This window comes from Orcinus orca, chromosome 6, assembly GCF_937001465.1.
Source record: "Orcinus orca chromosome 6, mOrcOrc1.1, whole genome shotgun sequence".
Lineage (NCBI taxonomy): Eukaryota > Metazoa > Chordata > Mammalia > Artiodactyla > Delphinidae > Orcinus > Orcinus orca.
The window spans coordinates 85,989,004-86,014,516 of record NC_064564.1 but is presented as its reverse complement, the minus strand read 5'-3'; the positions used below and the strand labels follow the sequence as shown (position 1 = coordinate 86,014,516).

At 51.1% G+C, this 25,513-nt stretch overlaps 1 protein-coding gene across 6 annotated transcripts in view; it reads left to right on the top strand.

Moving 5' to 3' along the window:
• SHB (SH2 domain containing adaptor protein B) overlaps positions 1 to 25,513 on the top strand; it is a 138,209-nt gene that overhangs the window by 66,516 nt on the left and 46,180 nt on the right. For 3 of the 6 annotated variants that reach the window (XM_033431136.2, XM_033431137.2, XM_033431138.2), the window contains exons 3-4: positions 3,034 to 3,077; positions 20,638 to 20,853. In XM_033431136.2, coding sequence (XP_033287027.2) covers positions 3,034 to 3,077; positions 20,638 to 20,853 — 260 coding nt within the window. The remainder of the gene's footprint in view (positions 1 to 3,033; positions 3,078 to 20,637; positions 20,854 to 25,513) is intronic. The other 3 variants (XM_004271459.4, XM_033431134.2, XM_033431135.2) reach the window with 1 other exon arrangement.

The window sequence follows — 25,513 nt, the reverse complement described above, 5'->3', positions numbered from 1 at the left end:
TAGCAGCAATAAGACACACTAGAAGCTCACAGATCCCACTGGGCCTAAGGACATGATCCCCACACACACACAGAAGCCCTCCCGGGCACTGCCTGCTGGGCTGCAGCCTTTGTTTGCTTGTCACCAGTCATGATCAGACCTTCGCACGCCCTGTTTCACTCCGTGTCGGCAGCTTCCACTCAGCACCCTGGAAACCTGTTTGTGAGCCGAAGCCACACTTGAGACCCTGGGGGATGTCTTTCCAGAGAAGCCTGCTTCCAAATGGAGACAATTTCACCATGCCCACTTAAAAAAAATTTTTTTTTAAATATATATTTTAAAGGGCTGTCATTTTTGCATGTGCGTCATCCCAGTAAAGAGGAAGAGCATTTGAGCCCCTGGGTACCCTGTGTCCCTGCAGCACATGTCATTCCCCTCTGAAGAGGGCAGCTCTCAGAGAGGGGAGGGAAGTGTCAAGGACCAAGTGAGGGGCCACGAGCCAACCTCCCCTCTCACCCCTCCCAGATCCCTCCTTCTTGCTCTCACCAGATGATTTCCCCAGACGCGGCCTGACAGTGTTACTCCCCTGCCCGTAGACCTTCACTGAGCCCCACAGACCCAGGTGCAGACTTTCCAGGCCTTCCTCAAGCCACGCCTCCCTCTGCGCCCCACTCAGGGACCCTGGGCTCCAGGCAACACCTGCAACACCTCCCTGCTCTCCTGTGTCGGTTCTCACCATAACCTCCTTCTCCCAGGAGCCTTCCCCAAGCTCCTTGCTCCCACAGGACTCACATAATGCTTCTCATTCCTCTTTTCCTGTTCCTGCTTCTGAGTTCTGAGTGAGCCTCTCTCTCCTCCAGCAGCCTGGACAGGGCCCGAGTCATTCCCCAGAGTCTAGCATGGTGCCCGGCACTTGGGAAGAGCTTGTTGAAACGGGATGAAAACAGGCCTTTCCTCCACATGCGTCTGAGCCTTGCCTTTGAAGTTGGTTTAATGGCTGCAAACGTAATAATCAGTTGGGATGTTGGATCTCCTGTTTGTCCCTGAAAAATGAGCACTCACACACAAATAATGATTTTGAGGCTGTCAGAGCACATGCTCTCCTGAATGTGAAAACAGGCGATACAGAGACAGTTGGCCTCACCCTGGTGGGAGATGTCGCGGGTCTCTGGAGTGTCTGTGGTTCGGGGAAGTTTACAGTTTATGGAGCTGTTTGTGGTCGGGGAGTCCAGGCCAGCGGGGTAACAGTTTGGTCTGACCCCGGCCCTAGTGATTCGCCCCTGCCAGTGAGCTGCCGGCTGCTGGTCACTGGTGCCTTGGAATCGTATCTCTGAGATCTCAGAGCAACAGGAACAGGGAGGTAAGCGGGGTGTCACTTTACAAGGGAAAGAAGCTCTGCCCCAGCAAGATGCAGCAAGTGCACGTCACACGGCTTGCCTGCCTCCCAGCTCTGTCAGCTTTGTTATACCCCGTGGGAACCAGGAGCCAGGAGGAAACATGGCTCCTGTTGTCCCCACCCCCATTTCAGGGCCCTCTGTCCTTCAGTGGGGTCCTGCCTGACCTCAGGTGTCCACAGCTCTGTTTTCCATTCTCCCACTTGCCCTTGTCACACAGTGAGAAGCTCCTGTCCACCCTAGACACCCTGATCATCAGCCTTGGGCTAGAGGAGCAGGGCCTCAGTGTCCATCTCTCTTTCCTGTGTGGAAGGCACAGGACTCCAGGCAGGCATGGGCCGAGGCGCGGTGGGCCTTAGGGAGGCGAGAGGAGGGTGGTGTCAGGTCAGCCACAAAGAGATGGATGGGGTGGGGGCAGGCTGGCAGGACTTTAGGAGCATTTTGTCCATTCACCGGTCATTTTGCAGCCCCATGCCGTGACACTGACATAAGTGAGACCCAAGTGTCTTGGACTGCACTTTGTGGGGTGGCGGTCCACACCAAGATAGCACAATCACTTGGGTTCCAAGGGAAAATGAGGCAGGAAAGACTTCCCAAGAGCTGAAGCTTGACCCAAGTCTTGATAGATGAGCAAGCTGGGAGGAGGGGACCCACCAGCGGTTTCACGGGTGCTTAGCTGGGTCCTGAGGAAGCTCAGAAGTGGGTGTTCTGTTGGGGAGGGGGAGAGACGGCCAGTGCCATGCCCAGAGTGAAGAGAGCAGCCCCAAGTGGCCGGTGTGGCTGTAGTTTCAAGGCTTGTGGAGGGCACGTGAGGAGTTGTGCAACTGCGGGGTGTTTGATGGCCAGTTGACAGAGGGTTTTCCCAGTCCCTGGAAGGGTTGGGGCTTTACCCTAGGGACCGCTGGGAGTTACTGAACTGTAACCCGCCCCTCGCCCCCTTCCCCTGAATCAAATCAAGCTTGCTGAGACCCCCCTGCTGGTACCAGGTGGGCACTGGGCCATTTGGGTGCACACATTGATCCCATTGAGCCTCTACTCTAAAACCGAGGTTGAATTGGAAAATTAGTCTAGGATAAGGAGTTGGGTTGAGTCAAGTGGAAGTTAAAGCCAGTACTGGAAAAAAATGTCTTGAGGCCTTGAGTGCTTAACTAACATATGAATAGGATAGATCTTCAGTGCTAGAGTGGGCAGCAGAGGGGCAAAATGCCTCCCGAGGGCGGTCAGGAGTAGCGCTTGAAGGAGGTGAGCTCTAAGCCTCGTCTGGAAGGGCTTGGGGAGCTGATAGGAGAGGTCATTGCTGGTGGGGAGCATGATATGGGGAGCAGGCGGTGACCTTGGCCCAGGGCCTGGCGCAGAGTGAACGTGCTGACTTTGTGATTCTGAATGTATCCAGCATTCAGGGGATGGGGAGCCAGCCTGGTGTTGTAGAAATGAGCGTTTTAGACTCTCGCCTAAGTATTAGCTGACCTACCAAATATTTTTAAAGAACTGCTGCACTATTTAAGTCCTTAAAGCAGGCTTCTGCCGTCTGGTTACCTATGCATGTAATCACAGCTCCTGCACACACCCAGGCCATGGACTTGGGTTAGGGACCCTCCGTCCAGGGTTGGCTAGGCTGCAAGTCTGTTCTTCTGACGTGCTGCTTCTCCCTCCTGAGCAGGCTTCCCCTGGGAGGCCCAGCTGAGCTCGAAGGCTGTCATGCAGGTGAGAACCTGGGGAGCTCTTCTGGGGCGTGAGGGAAGAGGTGGGCTTCAGATCCTCCTGAAAACTGAGACACACAATCAAGCCTGCGGACAGGTGGCCCATTCTGTGTCTTCTCCCACCTACAGACCATGGCTGGCTGCGGGCGCACAGAATGGCTGCAGTCACTCCAGCTCAGGGATTTTTCAAAACAGCCATTTCAGGTTGTCCACCACATAGAAAAATCTCCATAAAGCACCCCAGCACATCTCATTTTAATCAGCAGGAGCTTCCTGGTGAACCCTGTAAGAGGAATTAGTTGCAAATTATACCCCCAGGAAACAGAATGATTTGACCTATTGTATAGAATTGTTGGACGTGAACCAATTGGATGTTGAAAGACATCTGCCTAAGATGATTTGGCTCTTAGAGTAATTGCTCCTGAGCCGTTCCTTCTGGCAAATGTGAGGGAGTGCAGTTAAGGGTCCTACAGCAGTGACCTTCTCTACAGAGCAGATGAGAACATTTTGAGCACCCCTCTTCTCTCTGTTCCCACTTCCCTGCCGCCTACAGTGTCACTCCCACTATTAATGTCCTCAGCATGGTCAGTGAGGGAAGCAGGTCAGGAGGAGGGAGGCTTTCTCCGAGTGAGGATGAATGAGGTTTTTATGGAACTTGGGTGACAGAAGCCTCCTCAGCAGGACCCCTGTTCTCCCTCAGGCTTGGAACACACCGTGACCAGTGCCTGCGGGGGAGCATTTTTACAGACTGGCAACCAGTGGCCAGCGGCTGCTGAAGGACACAGTGGTCAGCCCACTGAGTTGGCAGGAAGACTCAGAACAGCAGAGCCTTCTCCGAGTCAGTGGTGGGCGTACCGGGCCCAGAGGCCAACAGGTTTAAACACCAGAGGAGAGCTTGCCCTGAAGACAGGTTGAGAAATGCCTCCGGGGGACGGACGTCCCTGGCGAGGAATGGCCTCTTTGTCTCGCCAGGATGGAGTGGGGAGCCCTGGCGGTCATTTGGCCAGTGGCCGGTGCCTCCTTCCAGGGAGACGTGAGTGAAATCTGAAGTGCGTGTGTGTCTGCGTGGCGGCAGCTGTAATGTGACAGCTGCCACCCCCACCCTCCACCCCCCGACTCCTTCCCCTCTCAGTGCCTCAACCCCCGTTTCCGAGCCAGCAAGGAAGCTTGTCTGGCAGCACCAACTCAGCTGTCATACCACATCAGTTTTTGTAGGTTCCCAGCTAGTGGAAAGGTGCCAAACGCGAGCAGATGATACACTTAATGAAATGCTCAGGAAGAAAACTTTGGTTCCAGTTACTGGGGGCTTTCTATATAGCATAAAAGCACTCCTTTCCCCACAGTGTTTCCAAATTGTTTGGTGGTAGGTACCATGCAAAAAAAAAAAAATGTCATGTTTCTAAACCCTGGAATCAGATCATGTCTTTTCAGAACCTTGTCACACATTGCAGGGTTCTTCGTTTTGGGGATAAATATGGAAAATATTGATAGTGAGGTAGTAGTTGATTCTGTTTGTTCAGCATCAGTGAAAGACCTCGTACATGACTGAAATTACAAAAGAAAAATGAAATGGGACGTCTTCTCCTTGTGAACATAAACTGATGGAATGGCGAGTCATTTATACCAGATGTCAGCTAGAAATAAGGCTGTGTGTATCTGTGCACGTGTATGTATATGCTGCTCTAATCTGTAACGTCTGCACAGGGTTTTATGGTTTACAAGGCTGTTTTTACATCCTTTGTCTGGTTTTATTTTATAACAGCCTCATGAAGTTGGTATTAGTATTCTCCCCACTCCACAGCAGAGGATGCTGAGGCTCTCCTGGGGCAAGTTGACCCCCAAAGGGTGTGAGCTGGTAAATGGCAGAGCCAGGTCTTGAACCTAAGACTACCGAGTCTGGTTCCGAAATGTACACACCAGTCAGTCTATTAGAGCTGCCAACACGTTTGGTACCTGGGATTAAAGCACTACATTACTGGGGGAAGTGAGAGGCTAATCATTTGAATTATATTTGCACTTATTCCAAGACAGTCAAGGTTTGAAACATGCTGGAGTGCGGGGGTGGGGACAGAAGACAATACTGTTTTCACGCACAGCACTCTTCCCTTGTTACTTATTGGGTCAAGTGACATCATTTGGCCATTGAGGAGTTGGAGGCCCAGAGAGGTTGGAAGACTCTCCAGGGCACCCAGCTTGGAAGTGGCTTGGATCTGAGAGTCAAATCCAGATCCCATGGACACTTTCTGTGCTACTGGGTTGCTACAACCATATATAAATGTAAAATGTGGAAAGGAAGGAACAGTATGAAAAGGGGTGATATAGTAAATAAATGAACAACTGAGATCAATCGTCAGCCTAACGTTTAGTCACTTTACAAACGTGGAAGGTGCAAGGAGCCCAGGGTCTGCTGGCCGTGAGCTCAGCCAGGCTCCTGACCCACAGCCCGAGCTCTGCCCATTGCGTGCCAGGTCTTGGCTTGTCTGAATTTTCTGCAGCTCTTTGAACCAACAGATAGGAATGCTCTTGAGTTGATCTCTGTCCTCTATTGCCAGCTTCAGAGTTGGAAGAGAACTTTAAATTCCAGACTGCGGCAACCCCTCCCTACCAAGTGAGACTGCAGTCTCAGGCTCATTTCAGAAATTCCGTATTTCTCAACGGTGAGTCCATGTTAGTCCTCCAGTTATTTTTAGGTGGGAACTTTATATTTTCTCTTTCATACCAGTTTGGCTTCCCTGCTTAGCAGGGGTTATATTTTCTGTCTAGCAGTAATATTGGAGCCGCCTTATTTTTAGCTTGGTTCGTTTTTCTTCCTGTGATTTCTTTTTTCTTCAAATTTAATACACACTCAAATAGGCTTTCTTTCCCTCCCTGCCCCCCCGCCCCAGTTCTCATTCACTGCGTCCTAAGACTTAATCCAAAGGCAGGTTCTAAATCTCATTTTGTTCCAGGGAAAAGGAAGAGGAAGAGGCTTCAGCAGGCCTTGAGTATCTCTTGTCACATGGGCTGCTACTTGTCATTTTATTAAAGTCTCTTCACCGATCACTCACCCTGTGTGCCCCTAATAAGAAATGCTTTTGACCCCTGCACTCCACCCCCATCCCACCTCTGCAGAGAAAAACCTACTGACCAGGGTAGCGTGAGGGACTCTGAGGGGCTAGACTGCTAGAGGGCCTAGCGTGTGAGCATGTGACTGTGCATGTGTATGCACATACATGTGTATGTTCATACACGTGTATGCATGTATGTTTGTACATGCAGGTACACACACACATACTCTGGTGCTCCCCAGACCCTATTTCCATCTCTGGCACCCGTAGCATTTGATTCTGGCTCACGGGCACCCCACAGGTAACACTTGAAATAGGACCCACGGTTGATATAATATGTTGTCATCATTTAGTTCATTTATGCCACCCTGCATGTGGTGGCAAGGCAGCAGTGAGAATGCAGTCTAAAACTTGAGGAAACAGACCCCCAGGTACCTGACTAGCCCAGCCCCCAGCACAGGATAAGGTGAGGTGGGGCAGACCCGGACCCCTGCTCACCCCTTGGCCTCCTCAGAAGCCTTTGATGGCTCCCTATTGCCTCTCCACTAGAGTGTGATCCTTTTAGCCTGGTGGTACTTAAGCAGGTGACACACATAATCACGTAGCCCCAGAGAAGACTGTATTTTAGGCTGCGAGCTTCTCTAGGGCAAGGACCAGGCTTGACTGACCAGCATTTCCGCATAAACCAGCAACACGGGAGCTCCGTAGGGAAGAGCAAGTGAAAGAACGAACTAGTGAAGCAGGTTGCCACGTCCAGACCTCCTCCCTCACCCATTTGCCGTACGGATTTCCAGGGTCAGGATCTCACTCCATTTTCCGAAGCACCTTCCTTGTGTTGGAGCCGGAATCCTGTCTCACTCCTATGGATAAGAACTTGTCAAGCTGCTTGTAATCCCTTCTGATGCCCTCGGCAAGGAGTCACCTTTCAGGAGGCAGCCTCTTTTGCAACTGGGCCTGAAGGTCTAGACCTGCTTCCCTGAGCACCCACCCCCCAAAAAGGGCAGCCTGTTTGCTATCACACATCTCAAGTTGATTTTGGTTCATAGCTTGCTGATCAGTGTTGGTTGATGGGAATTACCTCGACTTGTCAGTTAGAGGAAAGGATAACAAGCCCCTGGGAGGGTGGGGTCCTTTGCAGTGAAACCATGGGTCCCAAATGCTTTCAGGGATCAGGCCTGTCCTCGTAGCTGTGTTTTGGGGAAGCTTTAGTTGTTTGTGGTGCCGAGACTTGTAACTACAGTTCTTCAACGTGTCTCTAAGCATGGAGTACCTCCACGGATGACCAGGGACATGTTTGGTGGCTGTGTTATAATTAATATGTACATCTTAGAGTTAAAAACCAAAACATGGTCTCCTCGAAACTCTATTTCCTAAACTTCAAATGTGTAAACATGATATGAAACGGTAATTGTTTAAAAACAGTCACAAAAGCAGAAGCTGTTGATCGGAAGCCTGTTCCACAGGAATGTTAAGTAGAAGATGAGGGAATTCCACAGCCATGGTGCTTCCTGAAAGCAGCAGGGAGCAAGAAGGACAGTGTGCACGGGCTCTGATGAAGGCAGATGTGGCCAATCCCAGCTCTGCCCCACGACCTCACTCACCTACTCTTCCTGTTGCAGCCTCAGTTTCCCCATCTGTCCTGCAGTTAATATAAAGCTGTTGGCACCATGCCTCGTTCAAAGTAGACCCTCAACAAGTGCTGTCACGAACAATAATAATAATAAAGAGGATAGTTTCATGTGCCACGTCTGCACGTGAAACTTCCTTTAAAAATATTTTTTTAATTATTCCATTAAAAAACCATGTGCTCTGGGTAAGAAAACATACAGGCATATAGGAAATTAAAAAATGAACTCTCTCTTCCAGAAACAAGAATCGTCATTAACAATTTGTTTTATATTCCTTTAGCCCTTTTCCCATTATCTTACAAAAATACACATCTCTACATACTACCAGCATTCTTTTTCCTACATAAATGCTATCCTACTAGACATCGTTCTGCATCACAGATCTTGTCCAAGGTCATTAGTCCTTGTGAGTGGTTCTATAATGTGACTGTAACACAGTGTATTCAGTCATTCCCCTATTCATAGACTTTTAACTTGTTTCAAGTTTTTCATTCTTACATTCTGCAGCAAACATCTGTGTATATTTATTTCTGCTTGTGGGTCTGGGTATTTCTGTAGAATTGATTTCCAGAAGTGGAACTTCAGGCCTTAGGGTATTTAATTTTTGTTAGATTCACCAATTTGATCCCTGAAAAGGCCATTTCCAGTTTATACTCCCTCCACCAGTCGGTGAGTTTGGCTCCCTTCCTAAGGTAGACACATGTTTTAAAAATATTTTTTCCTGTGCTAAATTCTGAATTTGCAAAAGACTGCTTACGTTAGGACTCGCAGGGGATGTGTCAAGATGGATTGGACTTGAACTTGGCCCTCAGAAGCTGGAGTGGGGGTGGGAGCTGAGTGTGTAGGTGGCTAGAACCATGGTAGAGTCTCAGGGTCCCTGGGCTGAGGCACCCTCACCACTAACATTGAGGGTGTGCAGGGGTGGTAAGTACCATCCTAGCTTCTTGAAGGGAGGTGTTAGTGACAGTGTCAGATTCATCTTTGAGCCACTGTACCACCTCTTAACACACTGGGGGTTCGATACATGGGGTCCCAACCCAAACAGAAGCTCGGACTTGGGGTTCTGGGGCTCCTAGAGGGTAGCTGGTTGGGAAAGGCCACCAGTGGTGAGAAGGCCATCTCCACTCAGCATCTCATGGTGCCTCTGCTCTCATGTTCCAGGCATTGATGGTACCTTTCACACAGTATGGAGTCTCTTCAGGACACCTTTTTAGGGCCCCAAGAGGGGCTGTTCTTGTGCTTCCCAGCATAAAAACATTCATTATCCAGATGTTTCCTTCCAAAAATTCTTGAGATGGTCGTATGGATGGTGTCATCTGTGATAGCTGTTGACAGGAAAGAGCCGCTTGAAAGCAGTTCCGAAGAGTGGTAGCTTTCGGGTTCCTAATTCTTGTGTATAGCACCTCACACACACCTTCCCTTTCCCCACCCTTCTTTCAGACAAAACAAAAACACTCCATCGGGTTTTTTGTGCTGCGACACCAAGAAATACAAGATGTAATAGTACAGTCGGAAAGACCGGTAGAGTAGGAATCGTGTGGATTTCTCACTCTGACTTCGGCAAGTCCCTTTGATTCTGGGTTTCCTGTTTGCCCTATTAAATGGGGTTGTTGGCTCTGACCATTAGGATCTGTCTATAACCAGATAGTTATAAAAACCAAATCACACAAACTTTGTGGGCCAGAAAGTTCTATCTGGAATGAGGGAGTCTTGCTGTTGGTCTTTTCTTGTTAAGTTTGGATTGGCTCTTGGCAGGTGGTCACTCCTGGGCCAAGTAGGGATCCCCACTGAGATCCCCACTCTTGCAGTGGCTTTGCTACCGTGAGGTCTCCTGAGGGTGGAATTGCAGGTTCCTCTAAGAGAGCTGAGGCTTGGCTGCATCCCTAGTTCTTCAGGGTCAGGAAAAGTGGCAGGTCCCCTCTGCATTGTGATAAAGAGATTTTCTTATAGACCTGGCTTCTGTGTTGATACACAGTCTTTTCAGGAACTGTTTGAGAAGGGGAGCAGACAAGCAGCCCATCCTAAGACCGTGCATGGTAAGCATGTGAGGAAGGATTCTTCACGGAGGCATAAGTTAGGGTTCTCCAGAGAAACAGAACCAATAAGAGAGATTAATTATAAGAAACTGGCTCGTGTGATTATGGAGGCTGGCAAGTCCCAAGATGAGTCAGAAAGACCCAGTAGAGCCAATGGTGTAGTTCCAGTCCAAGTTTGAAGGCCTGAGAACGAGGAGATGCGCTGGTGTAATTCTAGTCCAAAAGCCAACAGGGTCGAGACCCAGACAGAGCCAGTGTTTCAGTTTGAGTCTGAAGGCAGAAAAAAAGTTGATGTCCCAGTACAAATGCTGTCAGGCAGGAAGAGTTCTCTTTATTGGAGGAGGGTCAACCTTTGTGTTCTATTTGGTCCTTCAACTGATTAGACAAGGCCCACCACATTAGGGAGAGCCATCTGCTTTACTCAGTCTGTGGATTTAAATGTTAATCTCATTCAGAAACACCATCACAGAAATATCCAGAATAATGTTTGACCAAGTATCTGGGCAACCCTGTGGCCCATTCAAGTTGACCCACAAAATTAATCACAGGCAGGAAAACACAACTTTGTGTTGGTATAGAGCTTCTCCTCATAGAGGGTTCTCATTGCATATTGGGGTTGAATTGTGGAGGAGTTTGCTGGAAGGTGGTTAGGATGCCAAGGTCAGGGACCCTGCGCACTGTAGGATGGGTGCTCCTGTGTATGTCCCCTCCTCCTTCGTGTGCTGGAGCTACAACACTGGAACAAGGAGCCTGTGTGAACATCCACTCTTTGTAGAATCAGACTGAGGTCTCTGGAGCCAGAAAGGCCTCCGAGACCATCTGCTTCACCCCCTCCCGCCTCACCTGGAAGGAATCTTAGCCCTAGCGGATCAGGCAGCTGACCAGGGTCACACAGCCAGTGAGCGGAGGGCCAGGCTGGTCCCAGGCCGGCAGCCTCGTCATCACCATCCAGCAGGCTGAGGTTGTCTACAAGTCTTCAAGGAGATTAGTTCCTCTCTTGAAGCAGTTCCAAAGCAAGGAAACCTGGGGCAGAGAGCTTGCCAGATCTCAGCAAGTCGCTTCCGCCCGGACAGCTGTGCTGGGCATGCGGCACAACGCCAGCAGCGCCCCTCAGCATGAGGCAGTGACCCTGCAACCAGCCCCAGGGCTGCCGCCTCCACCAGATGGGTATGGGTGGGGTTTGACCAGTTTGACTGCAAACCTGTCACATGGCAAGGGGGGCTGTTAGGTACAGATGGAGGGAAGGGTCATGCCTGGAAGGGGTCCCTGGCTCTGCCCTGGGAGGCTGGCACCCTGCACCCAATGCCAGTTTGTAATCACTTGCTTAGAGCCAGCCAGCCTGGGACCAGCCGCATGCATTGGCCACCCCTCTAAAGATCTAGAATGTGCTTAAATACCTCTTTGATGGGCAGCTCTCTTCCTCCTGATACCATCCTTTGCTTTCCTCCCAGACTGCCTAACGATTCCTATAGGTACCTACGTGTGGTCCTGGTCAGATAAAGCCCAAGATGACCTGAGTTGCCTTGACTAATGAGCAAACTGATGACCAGAGGGAGGAAGTAACCTGCCTGGCGTCACTCAGCACGGTGAAGCTAGGACCAAGTTAGGCGACCAAGTCGGCTCTTCCAGTGCTTGCATTCCCTGCTGACCTGAACATGTTCATGTTATTTTGGACCTGGTGAAGCAGAAGGAGCACCAACTAGTGTTGGAAAGGCGGTATAGACAGCTGCATGTTTAAGAGCATGGGCTTTGGAGTCAGGCTGCCTCCATCCCTGGCTTGCTGTGTGACTGTCTTTAAAGTGGTAATGCCAGCAGCAACCCCTTATAGAAGTGTTGTGAGAATTAAGTGAGAACTTGGAGGCACTGCGCTTGGCACAGACCTTGGTACACCGTAGGCACTCAGCACTCTTCAAGTGTATTATTGAGAGGTGAGTCTCCTAGACCTTGGCCGAACCGCTCTGAGCTACAGATTTCATACCAGGCAGGTGAGGAGGGGGCTTGGGTGTGGTCTTGGATCCTCCAAGGCTTTGCTCTGGGAGGTTCCGTGAGAAAGGGCTGGCGATGCTGCTCAGTGAGGGGTGTAGCCAAGGTGGTCTGGCATGAAAGCCTGTCCCCCGTGGCTTTATCACATTAGAGTGCGGCCGAAGGCCTCTCTGGAAGCTGAGACCTCACCGTGCCTAGCAGACTGGAAGATCGCACCAGAGGGGTGGCTAGCCCTCTCTGTAAGTACAGTCTGTCAATACTTGGAAGACACGAGGCTGGACCGTCTCTGGCTCTGTTTGCCAAGGCCCCTGGCAGTCCCCCCTGGGCCCCAGCCTCTGTCTGCAGCACGGGGGTCAGAGGATACCCGCCCCTCTTGAGGTTGACCTGAGGGTACTGGTGCCACCCCGACTCTGCCTCGTATCCCAGTGGAAATGCTTTCTTTTCCACTTTTGGGAACTGTTCGCTGGAGTGTGTTTTTCTTTCAGGAACCCCGGGCATCCTCTCTCCACTATTTGAAAGGGTAGAGACCTAATTGTTTGGAGGGTTGGACCTTCAGGTCATCACAGTTGATCACCACGCCCTGGTGTTTCCTGCCAGCTTCTGTAAAAGCTTTTTTTCTGAAAGCGCAAACCTGATTGAGACTGCTGGCCCACATTTTGCAGTTTCCTACCCCTCCTCCTGGCATTCAGGGCCCTCCATAACCCAGCCCCAGTTTCCTTTTCTAGCCACTCCCCACCTCCTCTTCCTCAGTAGCGCCGGGCTCGGACAACTCACAGTCTTTCGTTTTACCTCACAATCCTTCAAGCTTTCCTCTGTCCACGACTTGGCTCTGTTGCCCTTTATCCTGGGGCCCTGTCTTCACCCGTCTGAATCTTCCTTATTTCCTTGAGTATATTCTACCCCGGGCCCCCCATTCATTGTCTGTGATGCCAGGCAGGTCCCTCGGCTTCTGTGGCCCTTGAGGGGCCTCTTTGCACTAGGGCTTGAGATCCTCTGAAAAGCCACCTTCTCCCTAAGGTTTTTCGAAATCCCTGGGACTGCCTTTGCTTTCTGCCTCTTCCAAGCTGCCACTGTCTGTACCACTTTAGAACTGGCTTGGTCCCAGCGGAGGCTCTGAGGCTGCCAGTCACCCTTGCCTGTCTGTGTCATGGGGACAAGGAATGACATGCAGCCAACACCCAGGACAGTGCCGGGCACAGGCAGGTGTTCAGTAACTTGTAACTGTTATTCGCTCAGCACTTAGGGATGCTGGTGTCCCGATTCTCCTGCTAAACCACAGCTCCTCTGGGGGTGGGGGGAGCCTTGTCTCCACATGAGTGCTCAGCATTGGCCTGGGGTCCGCCTTAGCACCCAGTACGGGCTCAGTGATGTTTGAGAAAGAGAAGCAGGCAGGTTCCCTGATTGCCTGAGAATGTGAGTCTTCCGTTGACATGGAAGCAGAGAGCTGTCTTCCTGAGAAAGTTGCTGCACTAAACGGATGCTCATTGATGCACTGCCTTGAGCCTGGTAGCAGCCTGGATCCTGGAGCGGCAAGTTCGCCTCAGTGAGTCTCTGCAGGGGATGGCGGCAGAACTCAGGCCTGCAGCCGCTCGGAGGCCTGTGCACGCGAAGGCAGTCACTGGAAGAGTGCAGAGTGATGGGCAGGGCGGAAGGGCCTGGCCATAATTGCAGGCAGCTCCCGAGAGCTCTGTGAAGAGGCCCATGTGGCCTTTTAAATCGTGAGTGAAGCATATTCGGTGTCATCAGGGGTGTGGGCTCGTCTCCCCCAGGGACCACAGAACAGGGCCCTCCAGGGGAGACCCCGTCCTGTACAGATGTCCAAGGGCAGGGATCAGACCGGGCTCCCTGAGTCAGACCTGGGCCTTCCCCTCGCCCTTGGGCTGAGCGTGAAAGAGCAAGCGGTGCAGGTTCCACCGGGCAGTGACAGGCCTGCACGGCTCCCGCCGACGTGACCATTGTTCTTGTTCCACACCCTTGCTCCACAGAGCTCACCCTCTTTTTCTAGGGTGTTTCTATGCATGTCTGGAAAAGAGATGGTAAGAGAACTCCAATTAGTCAGTCTCGTGGCTTCTAGACAGCTCCGGAAACCAGACTAGATGGAGGAGGGGGTGGGGCCTCTGCCTGTGTTGTGTTGGGTTTGTGTCCAGGCTCCGTCTCCAAGCTGCCCTACCCTTGCTGCCCGGCGGGGTCCGCCCCGAGGACCCCTGCTGCCCCATGCTGCCACCTCAGCCTCCGGGGGCCCCCTGCATTCAGGCATTCATTAGGAGGAGGGTCTTTCTCCAGCAGATGTTTTAACAGTTTAGATGAGGAGAGCGTCCCCTGCCTTCCCTTTGATGTGGTGCCCGGAACTTGGCGGGATTTCGGCTGTGTCTAATTAGGAACAGCTGCCCGCCCCTCCTGTGGAACTCCTCACTTGGGCTGTGGTGCCGGGTGTGCTTTTTAACACCTCAGGCCTGACTGAAGTAGATGCCCCTGCCTCCAGAAGATTACAAACAAGACAGTCTGATAAAAGAGACATGAGGAAGCATCTGGGAAAGGTAGGAAGAAGAGCCCTGGTCTAAGAGTTAGAGGACCTGGGGCCTCGTCCTTCCCCAGGCCTCAGTTTCTCCATCTGTAAAATGTAGTCATTAGACTCCTGGGCACTGAACCCTCCCCTGTGTGTTTTGTGTTCCGCACAAGAGTTGATCTGGAGCAAAGCTCCCATGTGGAGGCGAGAGACTGCCAAAGCAGCAGCTGAAATCAGAAGTTGTGGATCCAGAAATGGAAGGTTCATAGATGGGTGGTGAAACCCTGTCATCTCCAGCGCAGGGTTGCCTGTTAGAGTTCATAAGCAGGCCTTCTGTGGCTCTGGGGGATGAAGGGTGATCTCAGAGGAGGAGGGCTCTTGGAATGGTATTCCAAGGATGCCCCAGTAGTGGTAACTGACATGAAGTCAACATTCCCGGAGTGCCTTCTGTGCACCAGGCGCCGTTCTAAACACTGAACGTACAAGAATTCGTTTGATCCTCATAACATCGTGGACACTGTTGTCTCTGCTCCAGAGATGAGGAAACTGGGGCAACATGCTCTGGGTCCCCCATTGGGGCCGGGATTCGGGCCCCAGCGGTCTGGCAGGATCAGTGTTTTCAGCCACCACACTGTGCTGTTGAACCTATCGCTTTCCTGGACCCAGGGCTTTGCCTCCCAGGTGGCGGGTGCGGGGCAGCACCAGTCAGTGGCGCTGCATTGTCCTAATAGTGCAGCCCTGGCCCACGGAGGCCTGAGGGCACAGCCAGGCAGGCCCACCACCGGCTGAGTAGAGGTTTCTTGGGCTGACAGGGGATGGCAGGGCCTGGGACTGGAAGCCTCCTTGACCACACATCTCTACTGAGCTCTGACACCCTGTCATTTGGGATCTGGTGTGGATTCCCAGACAAACCAGCTGGGAAGATTAGAGGTGAGGGGCCTGCAGGCTGGCATCTGTCATTTCCAGCTAGGCTCCTGCATGTCTGTGCCAGCCTCACCCCGCCCAGCTCCACCCTGCCTGGGGGTTCTCCAGCCTGCACCTCTCCTTAGACAGTCTTGGGGGTGCTGTCCCGTGGCATTCAAGGCCGTCCAGAACCACTTCCACCTGCCTCAGCATCCCCTCTCAATGGGCCCCCTGGACGGCCCACCTTCCCCACATACACCTCGTGCTTCCAGTCCCTGTGCCTCTGCTTCGGTCCTTCCTTCATCAAACACCCAACTTCCCTGCCATACCACCGTGCCATGCCCTCATGTCTAAATTCTTTAAGGCCCTCCCAGATTTCCCTCAACTGAGTTGTAGAGTCACATCTGCTCCCTGTTGAGGACCCTAAGCCTCCTCTGTCTGTGTTGGGGGCTCTGGCCCTCTTTCCCCAAGGGCTCCCTGAAGACCAGGACTGTGTCTGCTTCATCTCCGTCTCCTCTCGTGCTGGGCATTCAGTAGATGCCTAGCGGGGTGTGAGGACAGGTGGATGCTGGCGCTCCCAGAGAAGGCTGGGTGCACCAGCGAGTACATTGATTTCCTCGGCCTGTTTCCCAGAGGTGAGGCCAAGCCCTGCCCTCCTTTCTCTGTTCCTGAAAGGAAGGTAAAGAGGTAAAGAAGAGGTTTTTTTTTCTTCTAGTCTTTTTCATTAGATATGTGTCCGCCTGCTTTCAGAATACTGACCTGAGGCTCTGCATAATAAAAAGAAATGTATATGATGAGGCTGTTATAATAGATATCAAGATCCACAATAGAAGGAAGGGCAAGTGAAAATGATTCTACCCAATATCTAAGCTAACCTAGCTATCGAGGTTAAGCATCAAAATTAACCCTGAGCTTCCTGACAGCCAAAGGAAATAAACAAAACAAAAACACACAAACAAAAAACTGTGAGGGGGAGGCACGGAGTTGGTGAACACCAGAGCAAAGCGTAGCTTGTTGCCAATGGACTTGGGGAACTCGAAACACTTAGAGCCACTCAGGAGGCCCCTGGTTTGCACCAAGCTCTGTCCTGGGCCCCTCACTCAGATGATCCCCTCGGCTCTCCTTGCCTCTCAGGGCCACGGCCCTTGGTCAGTACACCAGCCTCACCCTCCTGGCTCTGTGCCCTTGGTGAATACGCCCAGGGCCCCTTCCAGTTCCAACATTCTCCGATTCTAAAACAAAGTGCTCTCATTTTTTTTTTCCTCCATATATAGTTCTACTTGAAAACCTTTCTACTTCAGAAGCCGACAGAAATCCCTACCCTGTCAATTTAATGTTCCTGCTCCCTGCCTAAGAGGCATAACATCACAGCCTGCCACCCAATATTAAAGGTCATTTTCCATGAATTTATAGATGGTGATGTCGAGATAACTTGTGACTTAAAACATACAGTTACCAGCTCCCCTATTAGGTCAGTCTCTGGACCGTCCCAGATCGGTTTGGGTAATAAGGAGGACGGACCGTCCCAGATCGGTTTAGGTAATAAGGAGGACGGACCTGGTCATTAGGCAGGGGACAGTGATGTCTGGTGAGCTGCCCTGGCGCAACTGCCCTTGACTTCCTGGGGCTCTTGGCAAACGTCTCCTGGGAGAGGAGATGTTCCCTTAAATGGGTGTTTTCTCAGGCAAAGGCAGCTGCTTCCGAAACACTCAGCTCCTATAAGCCCAACTTAACATCGTATTTACTTTCATGTGATCCACTCTTAACTACATTTTTTCTTTACTAACATACTTATTCATTATTTAAAACAACTTTGAAAAATTACTATGCAATAATTCCTCCCTCTATACACAGTAGCTGTTTATCTTCCTGTATCAGGTTTTCTGTCCTTTATTCACGTGTATCTGTACTTACAACATCGCTGTCATCAGAGTTTAGATATTATGGGCAAAGTGTGTGATGACGGTGTTCAGCAATTCCTAAGCAAGGAGTAGAATTCCTCTGGGGCATTGTTCACATTGCCCAGGACTTGTTTAGAAAGCCCACATTATATGGTTTGCTCAACACATAAACAGTCTTGTATTTCACTTTTTAACTTAGCATAATTTCATGCACGCTATTCCATGTAGCTACATAATCTTCAGATTTATCATTTTAATGGCTGTTTAATATTCCATCCAGTTAGCGTGCCGTAATTTACTTAACTGCTCCCTATTGTTGAGGCCTTAATGAAAATTTGAATTCACCATGTAATAGGGGGGAAGCTTGTTTTAATGATTACCATCATAACATCCCCTACCCTAACTGCATGCCATTACTAACCCAGCTTTGGTAAGGTGCAGATGCTTTGGGGACAATAAATCCTGTCTGAGAGGTGTATGCCCAAGTCCCTCTGATTTAATAGCTAATCTGTTCCCTGCACATGTTTTCCTTTTAAGCTAGTGTTTGTGTAGACTATCCATCTCTTCTGAATATTGTGTAATACTGGGCTATATGCATTTTTCATATTGTTCCAGGTACCTTATCACTGAAGTCAGGGACTTTCATACATTGGAATTTGGGGGTAAAGAGGGGTTTCTGGCTGTCAGTTGTCATTCATTTATCCCACCCACATTCATGGAATATCTGTTTGCATCTGGGCTCTGTGTGAGAGGGAGAGAGAAAGCAAGGATGTTCATGATTATTGGGGGCCCACAGAAGTGCATCCACGAGTTGCTTTGTGGCCCAGGATTAAATGACGATTTGCATGCAAAGTGCCTGTCAACTGCATTCCCAATGTCCCTATCCCTTGGAATTCTCCAAAGGCAGGAAGCTAGACTGCACTCCTTAGAACCAGGGGCGGCAGTGGGTGCAGATGATGATCCCACAAAGCAAGCACTTTGGTAGATTTCGTAATTTACAGAGTTGTCTCCAGTACTTTACAGTTGGTCTTCGCCTTAAAATGACCAAGTCCTGCCTTTTATAGCTCTTCTCTTCTCCTCTTACTCCCCCATAAAAAGGAAAGCATCATCCTCAAAACTAATAAATCATCCCAGTTTACTCATGGGACCCAATAAAGCCGTGTTTTGCCAAAGTAAGGGACATCTTCTCAGAGGAGACATGATTTTAGGCAGCCTGAGAACCACATAGTGAGGTTTTTCGCTTTTCATTTACTTTCTTTCTAAAAAGAGAAGGTTATTCTTGTTTGCCAAAGAAAGTATCTTGGTTTGCTGCTTAGACCTCCCGCCTGCCCCCACCAGCTCTCCAGTACTTGCCATCTTCCTTTTCAGCAGAGAGAAAGTGAGCCTTGGGCTTGCCTCCTGGCAGTGGCACCCACCTAGTTGGTTTTGTTCTTGTTCATTCTTTTTATGTTTATCATCTGTTTTTGGTAAGGATAATGGCTTATGGGATGGTGATTAAAAGTTTCCTTTTTAAGTGAATTTATTTACTGTAAAAAATGAGGCAACATCAATAACAATGGTAAATGATAAGCCAGGTGGTACTTGAAAACAGCAAAATCATGAAATCGGTATGTAACTCAGTGAAGTTTGGGAGATACTACCACAGCACTATTTAATGTCATCACTAAAGGTCACTACCCAGCATTGGTTAGTTTGTGTTGTATCAGGGCCTGTGCGCAGAGGTGGATTTTTTGTCGACCCTATGAGCTGGCCTTGGATCATGAAGCCCAGCCTAAAAGAATGCTCTTTCTCAGAAAGGCTGACGTCATTCATGTGTTTTGTCAACTGCTCTTCAAGGCACATGGCTCCTGTGGGTTTCTACTATATCTTTATGGCACTGGACCTCTGATTTGGAGAATGCCTCGAGATTCCACTTAAATAGCTCACTCTCACCACCCTCAGTGCTTTTTTATCAAGCCCCACCAGCCCTCTCCCACCTCCTTGGACCTGGTGCTCCAGCAAAAGTAGACAGTGAATAGACACACGGTGGAATATTATTCAGCCTTAAAAAGAAATGAACTTCTGACACACGCTATAACATGGAAGAACCTTAAAAACATTATGCTAAGTGAAATAAGACTGTCACAGAAGGCCAAATACCATATGATTCCACTTATATGAGGTACCTAGGTAGTCAAATTCATAGAGACAGAAAGTGGAAGGGTGGTTGCCAGGGGCTGGGGGAGGGGAAATGGGGAGTTAGTGGGGGACAGTTTCAGTTTAGGATGAAGATAAAGTTCGTGAGATGGATGGCGGTGATGGTTGCACAACAGTGTGCATATACTTAATGCCACTGACTTGTGCACTTAAATATGGTATAATGGCAAATGTTATATACATTTTACAAATAAAACAAGAAAGTGGGCAGTGAGCACGTTCTCTCCAGCTGCACTGCCTTGGCTTGCCCTGGTCCTACCACAGGGAATCCTGTCCCTCTCCTGTTTCCACTTGTCAGAGCTGTCAGTTCAAATGTCATCTCTCCTCCTGTCTCATCCCTCCCAGGCCCTGCAGCAGCCCCTTTGCTGCAGAGTATTATGGTGATTTAGGTGCCCGTTGTATCTCTTCTGGAAACAGTGGGCTTGCCGAGAGCAGCCTCAACAGCGAACCCCCTCCTTTCCGCCTGTCCTCACGTTGGCCCTGCGCACAGTGGGTGTTTATGATCAAAGCAAGAAAAGTGCCCCTCTGTGAGGAGGAAGCACCTGATCGTAGCATCATCCTGGAATCCATCATTCAGCCACTGCTGGCCTCTCAGGAATAAGCAGCAGCTGAAAGGAACATGCCCTGTCTGGGGCCTCATCTAGATGGGCGGTCGCCCCTCAGCCCACACTGGAGCCAGGCCTTGGCATCCTCTCCAGAAGATTAAGAGCTTTCCTTCCTTATTCAGAAGTGAAACTGGACATCTGCTCTCAAGTTTCTTGGCTGTATTCAGTGTGTTAGAAGATAGGCAGGCCCTGGGGGAGGTAGAAATGCAGGAAAAGGGTCATTCCTGGGGCTTTGTAGGGGAAAAATCAGTGACCCTGCGTCCCCTGGGGGTGGTTCTTGGCTTCGTAGGTCTTTAAAATGAATATGTGAGCTGGGTGGAAACTTGAGGGTCATTTGGCCCAATCTTCTCGTTTTATAGCTAGGGAGTGACAAGTCCAGAGACCAGGGAGTTGCCCTAGTGGGAAGACCACCCCCGCCTCCATAAGCGATGGGGCTGAGAGCTCTGCCTGTCCCGGGCTGGTGTCAGAACACACCCGGAACATCACGCTCACTTCTGCGCCGTGCCCTTGAAGACTGCAGGCGGTGGCAGGGAGGCTTCTCGTTCTATTGTTTGGTCCAGAGCCTGAGATCTCTGTGAGGAAGCCTTGAGCAGTGAGAGCAGAGACCCCGCCCTCGAGGGGTGGGACAGAAGGTAAATACAGCCTCCACCTCCCTGGCTGGCGGCTCTGAATTCCTTTGGCGTCACCTGGTGGGTCCCAGGTGAGGAAGCACGTGCTGTGCATGCTTTACATCTCTGCTTCCTTCCTTTTTGACTGCAGAATTTCAGAGGCAGGAAAGCGTCCGGTCCCAGCACAAAGGCATCCAATTATACGATACCCCTTACGAACCCGAGGGCCCAAGCATGGACTCCGACTCAGAGAGCACGGTCAGCCCCCAACTGCGGGAGAGCAAGCTGCCCCAGGATGACGACAGGCCCGCTGATGAATACGACCAGCCATGGGAATGGAACCGGGTCACCATCCCAGCTCTGGCAGGTAAGGAGCCAGTGGCCCTGCCCAGAGGCGGCCGCTGACCCACATGGCACTCACCTTTGTAAAGGGAGTAAGTGCACGGGTCCCTGCCTGCTCAGGTAAACCACAGGGTTTCTAGTACAGCTGGGCCCTTCAAGGATGAGGAGGGTCCTGGCGGAAGTCCCTTAGGCCAGGCCTAGGGGAACTCCTGGGTCTGGCCTCCAGGGTCTCCGTTCCAGTCCCTCCCCCCATCCCCAGAGACAGCCCAGATGATCTCATTGTCTGACTCTGTCTTGGTCCTGTTGGTAATGCTCTAGTTCACTGAAGCCAAGATTTCAGATTTCAGAAGGAAATCTTAGAAGCTAGAAGAAAATCAATCTGCAGAGTGGCTCCTATTGGGCCTTGTGGAGCCCAGTGGCTCCATCCTGTCATACAGCTGCTACAGGCCTGCATGCATCCAGGGCTGCTGCGTTTCCTGTCCCAGCTTCAGCACGAGCCCATCCACAGAGCACAGGCCGTGGCCACATCCTGACCTCAGGAGTTGACCCCACCCCTGGCCTAGAGCCCCTTGAATGACTCAGGTGCCTCTCCTCTCCCACAGCCGTATGGAGAGCAGTCTGCCACATGTGTCACCTGTCCTAAGCTATGTACACACCCTTTGATCCTAACCCCAGTCCTTAGGATCCAGGCTGAGGTTATGATCTAAAGCACAGGAAAGGCATGAGGATCATGAGAGATGGAGAATGACCTGAATGTCCAGCAATGGGGGTCGGTTAAATGGAATATTGTGCAGCCACTACAAAGTGATGTTGACACAGAGTTTATAACAACCTAGGGAAATGCTTATGTTTAATGTTAAGAGGGGAAAAGTCAGATGCAAAAACACTTTTATGCTTCTAAGAGTTTAGGCATATAAACAGACATCGAGTGAGTAATTTAATTCTTACCACATTGAAGGTCAGAAAGGGAGTTTTTTTTTTTTTTATTTAAGATTCATTTTGCCTTGAATCTCCCATTTTCATGCACAACTAGACCCTCCCTCCCTTCCTAGCCCCCCAAAGTGAGGCCTCTGCCCTCCACTCATCTTGATCCCCTCGCTCGAAGTTCTGACTGTTCTAGCACAGACTACTCACAGTCCCCTGGATGTAGCACGCTGTGCAGTCCCATGCCTTCTGTCTAAGTGGCCTTCCCTGCTGTGTCCTATCTGGAAAAGTCCTGTGCCTCCTTCGCCATCCCTGTGAGCCCTCCTGGTACGCAGCCACATGTCCCACGGGCTTCCTTGCTGCCTCTCTGAGCCTGTTGAGCTTCCTGCACGTGACTCTGGTGGGGCACTTCCCTCACCATATGGACTCAGTGCTGTAGGTGCTGGGCCCGCCTGCCAGGCCTTGATGCCAGTCAAGAGCCAGAGCCGAGAGTAGTCATGTGGCTGAGGTCCTTGGTCACCTCAGATCTCTCCCGTGCATTTCACAGCCTCCTCTGCCCTCGGCACAAGGGAATCCAAGGCCTGTCCACTGGCATGGCTGACAAGGCTGTGCTCCTCCCGGGTGTGGGAGGAACTAGAACGGAGCCGATGATGTCCCAGAGGTGGCTCTTCACAAACACCAGTTTGATTAAAGGGCTAAAGGGCTCATGTGACAACTGTCCTAGATACCAAGGGCCCATGGCAAGAGATGACATTCCAGGCGGTGTGGCGTCTCACCCTCTCCTGGACTGACCACCTTGCAGGTCATGTCACCTTAGGTGCTCTAGTCTAGTCTGGTGCTTTGCTGCTCAAAATGTGGTCTCTGGACCAGCAGCATCACATCACCTGGAAACTGGTGAGAAATGCAAGGTCTCAGGCCCCACCCCAGACCTGCAGAGTCAATCTGTTTTAAAAGACCCCCGGGTGATTCGCTGGCATGTTAAAGTGAAAAGCCCTTACCCTACAGGACATCATCTCTTCAGAAGCCTCTCAGACCAGAACTTGCCCACTTCTGCCCAAAGCTAGTTTTAAAACTACTGTACATTTAGTTTTTCACAAAGGATCACAAGGTCTTAGATAGAACTGTCTCCAGACAAGTTTCTGAGCCACAGGTATCCACTGTGGACTTGGTTATATGTTGCTGAGTTGCTATCACAAGTGTCATTATAGGTCAACTTCTTAGGCTGCTGATAGAAAGTAGACTCAGTCTCATGTCCCCACCTGTGTCTCATCAAGTCACTTACCTCATCAATTGTGTGTCTTGCTCTGGGGGGGATACCGATTGTGCTTTTCCCCAAGAAGCTTTTGGCTCGGTTCTGATTTCTGGGGCATAGAAGGAAGCTGTTTCACTTGGGCTGGAGGGATGCTGTGAGCACCAGCCTTTAGTCTTGACCAGATCCCTCCCCACATCTGTGGACAGAGCCTGTCAGGTGCGGCATTGCAGCCAAGGAGCACCCTCCTGTCTCCTAGCCCCAAAGTGCAGGTGGAACGAGGTGGATGGGCCACCTCTCAGGTAATAAGGACGAGTTGAAACAGTTCGATTAGGCTGCTAAAGTGCTGCCGTGGTCCCATCTGTAAACCCAGAAGGATGGCTGCTCAGAAACAAAGGATAATGTTCCCATCTGAATCAGTAGTGTGTGTGGCACGCGCTTTAGCACATCATTGGCGGTGTCAGGGAGCAAGGCAGGGTGGGCTGGGCCTCGTCCTCCTTATCGCAATACCTGTTTGAAATGCCCCACACAGTTTCTCTGGGCCCTCGGGAGCTCTGTGATGGGCCCCGAGAGCCTGGGGTGCAGGATCTGTAGCCGTGGTAGAATCCACTGGGCAGTATCGTTAGCATCTCTTTCCATTCCTTGTTTTTTGTTTGGTTGGTTGGTTTTTTGCCGCACCGCGCAGCATGCAGGATCTTAGTTCCCCAACCATGGATCGAACCCGTGCCCTCTGCAGTGGAAGCGCAGAGTCTTAACCACTGGACTACCAGGGAAGTCCCTGCATCCCTTGTATTCTGATTCTGCCTTTTTAGCTTGCATGCGGTATCCTGGTCAGTGTTTTCAGATTTCCAAAGGTGTGTGGTGTGGGGACCCCCAAAGGGCAGAGGTAGGCCCACCAAGAAGGAGTCATAGGAATTTAGGGTCACAGTGAGTGGTAAGAATTTCAGGTACACCTGAAAGTGTATAATGAGCTTCCTCTCACCAAGATTTGCCCGCAGAAGCTTGAATGAGGCAGGACTGGTGTTGGGAGGGCTTTGCCCTGCAGTGGGAGGTTGGCCTGCAGCCCTCTCCGGGGCTGCTTCCAAGCTTCATTCCTTCAGGATCCCACATGCTGGTCAAAGGCCAGTAGAAGGGAAGGCCTCTGAACTACTCTGTGATTCAGTCTACGAAGCAGAAGTGCTTTCCGCCTTTCAGAGTGCTGTCCTGCACTGCATTCGTGAAATGAGGCTGTTCTCAAAGGGATGCTTTGGCATTCTCCGCAGAAGTAGGCCTTCTCGGCCAGTGCAGCCTTTCGGGAAGGCTTGATCATCCCTTCCCGGTTGTCGCGAAAACAGCTCTTGCAGGGTATGAGGTGGTCCTAGCTTCTTGGGAATGATAGTCTTCCCTTTTCTCAGAATTCTGTGGCCAGGTGAATGAGAGACACCGCAAGCTCCCCAGGAGCCCTCGGCTTCCCTTGCCTGCCCTCCCTCCAGGAGGCTGGTGGTGGCCTCAGCCAGAACCCCTGCCCGCACCCATCCAACACCGGAGTCCCAAGCCACACACATGGCCTGAGCTGATCCCAGCCCCGGGACAGATGCCCAGTCAGTTTTACCACCAGCTGCAGCGAACAGAGCGGTGCGGTGGCTTCCATCAGGCTGACAGCCCCCTTGCCACCCAGCAGAAACACCTGCCTTCAGAGCTGGCTGGACGCAGTTCTCCACCCGCTCAGTTCTCCAGGGGGTGAGTTCTCCACTCACTGCCCCCTGGAGTCTTTACAGCCGGCAGGTCCAGCCCCCCCGTTGCAGCTCCCTGCTCAGCGTGGGGCAGGAGAAGCAGCCTGGGTGATTCCATGCTGTCTTGGGGGTGACGCAGCTTGTCTGACCAGCCCCTGGGCTTTGTGGCACGAATTGTGGGATGGACAAAGGAATTCTGCCCAGGAGGTGGCCACACAGGCAGGAGGCCGAGGAGCTGGGTGGATAACCTGGCAAAGCAGGCATGGATTTGGAGTCTTCAGATCTCTGAGGGGCCATTGGAAGGACAGGGACTGAAACTGTCCTGGGGCTTCTATTCCCTCACCTGGGAAATGTGTCCACTGCAGAGGGCCCTGGTGGGGCTTAAAAAAGGGCACTGCGTTGGGGAAGTGCTGGTATTTACAGAACACTTGTGCATGCATTATCTCATTTAATCCTCACAACCACCCTTAGTTTCCTCCTTTTACAGATAAGAAAACCGAGGTCCAAAGAGAAGAAATGATTGCCCAGGAGCCTATAGCTAGTCAGCTGCAGAGACAGGATTTGAACCTGGGAAGTCCCACTCCAGAGCCCAAGCCCTTACCCTGTCAATGTCTGGGCTCTCTGACACCATCCAAGATGCTGTATATAATGTGGCTGGAGCCCTCGCCCTCCCAGAGCCCACAGGAAATGTCACACGCCTTTCATCGCCCTTGCACCAATTTCTCCCTGCGTCTGCAGCTGGTAGGATACGTGCCTAGAGTGTATGTTCCCACTTGGAACAGTTCCAGCTGAGGATTCTG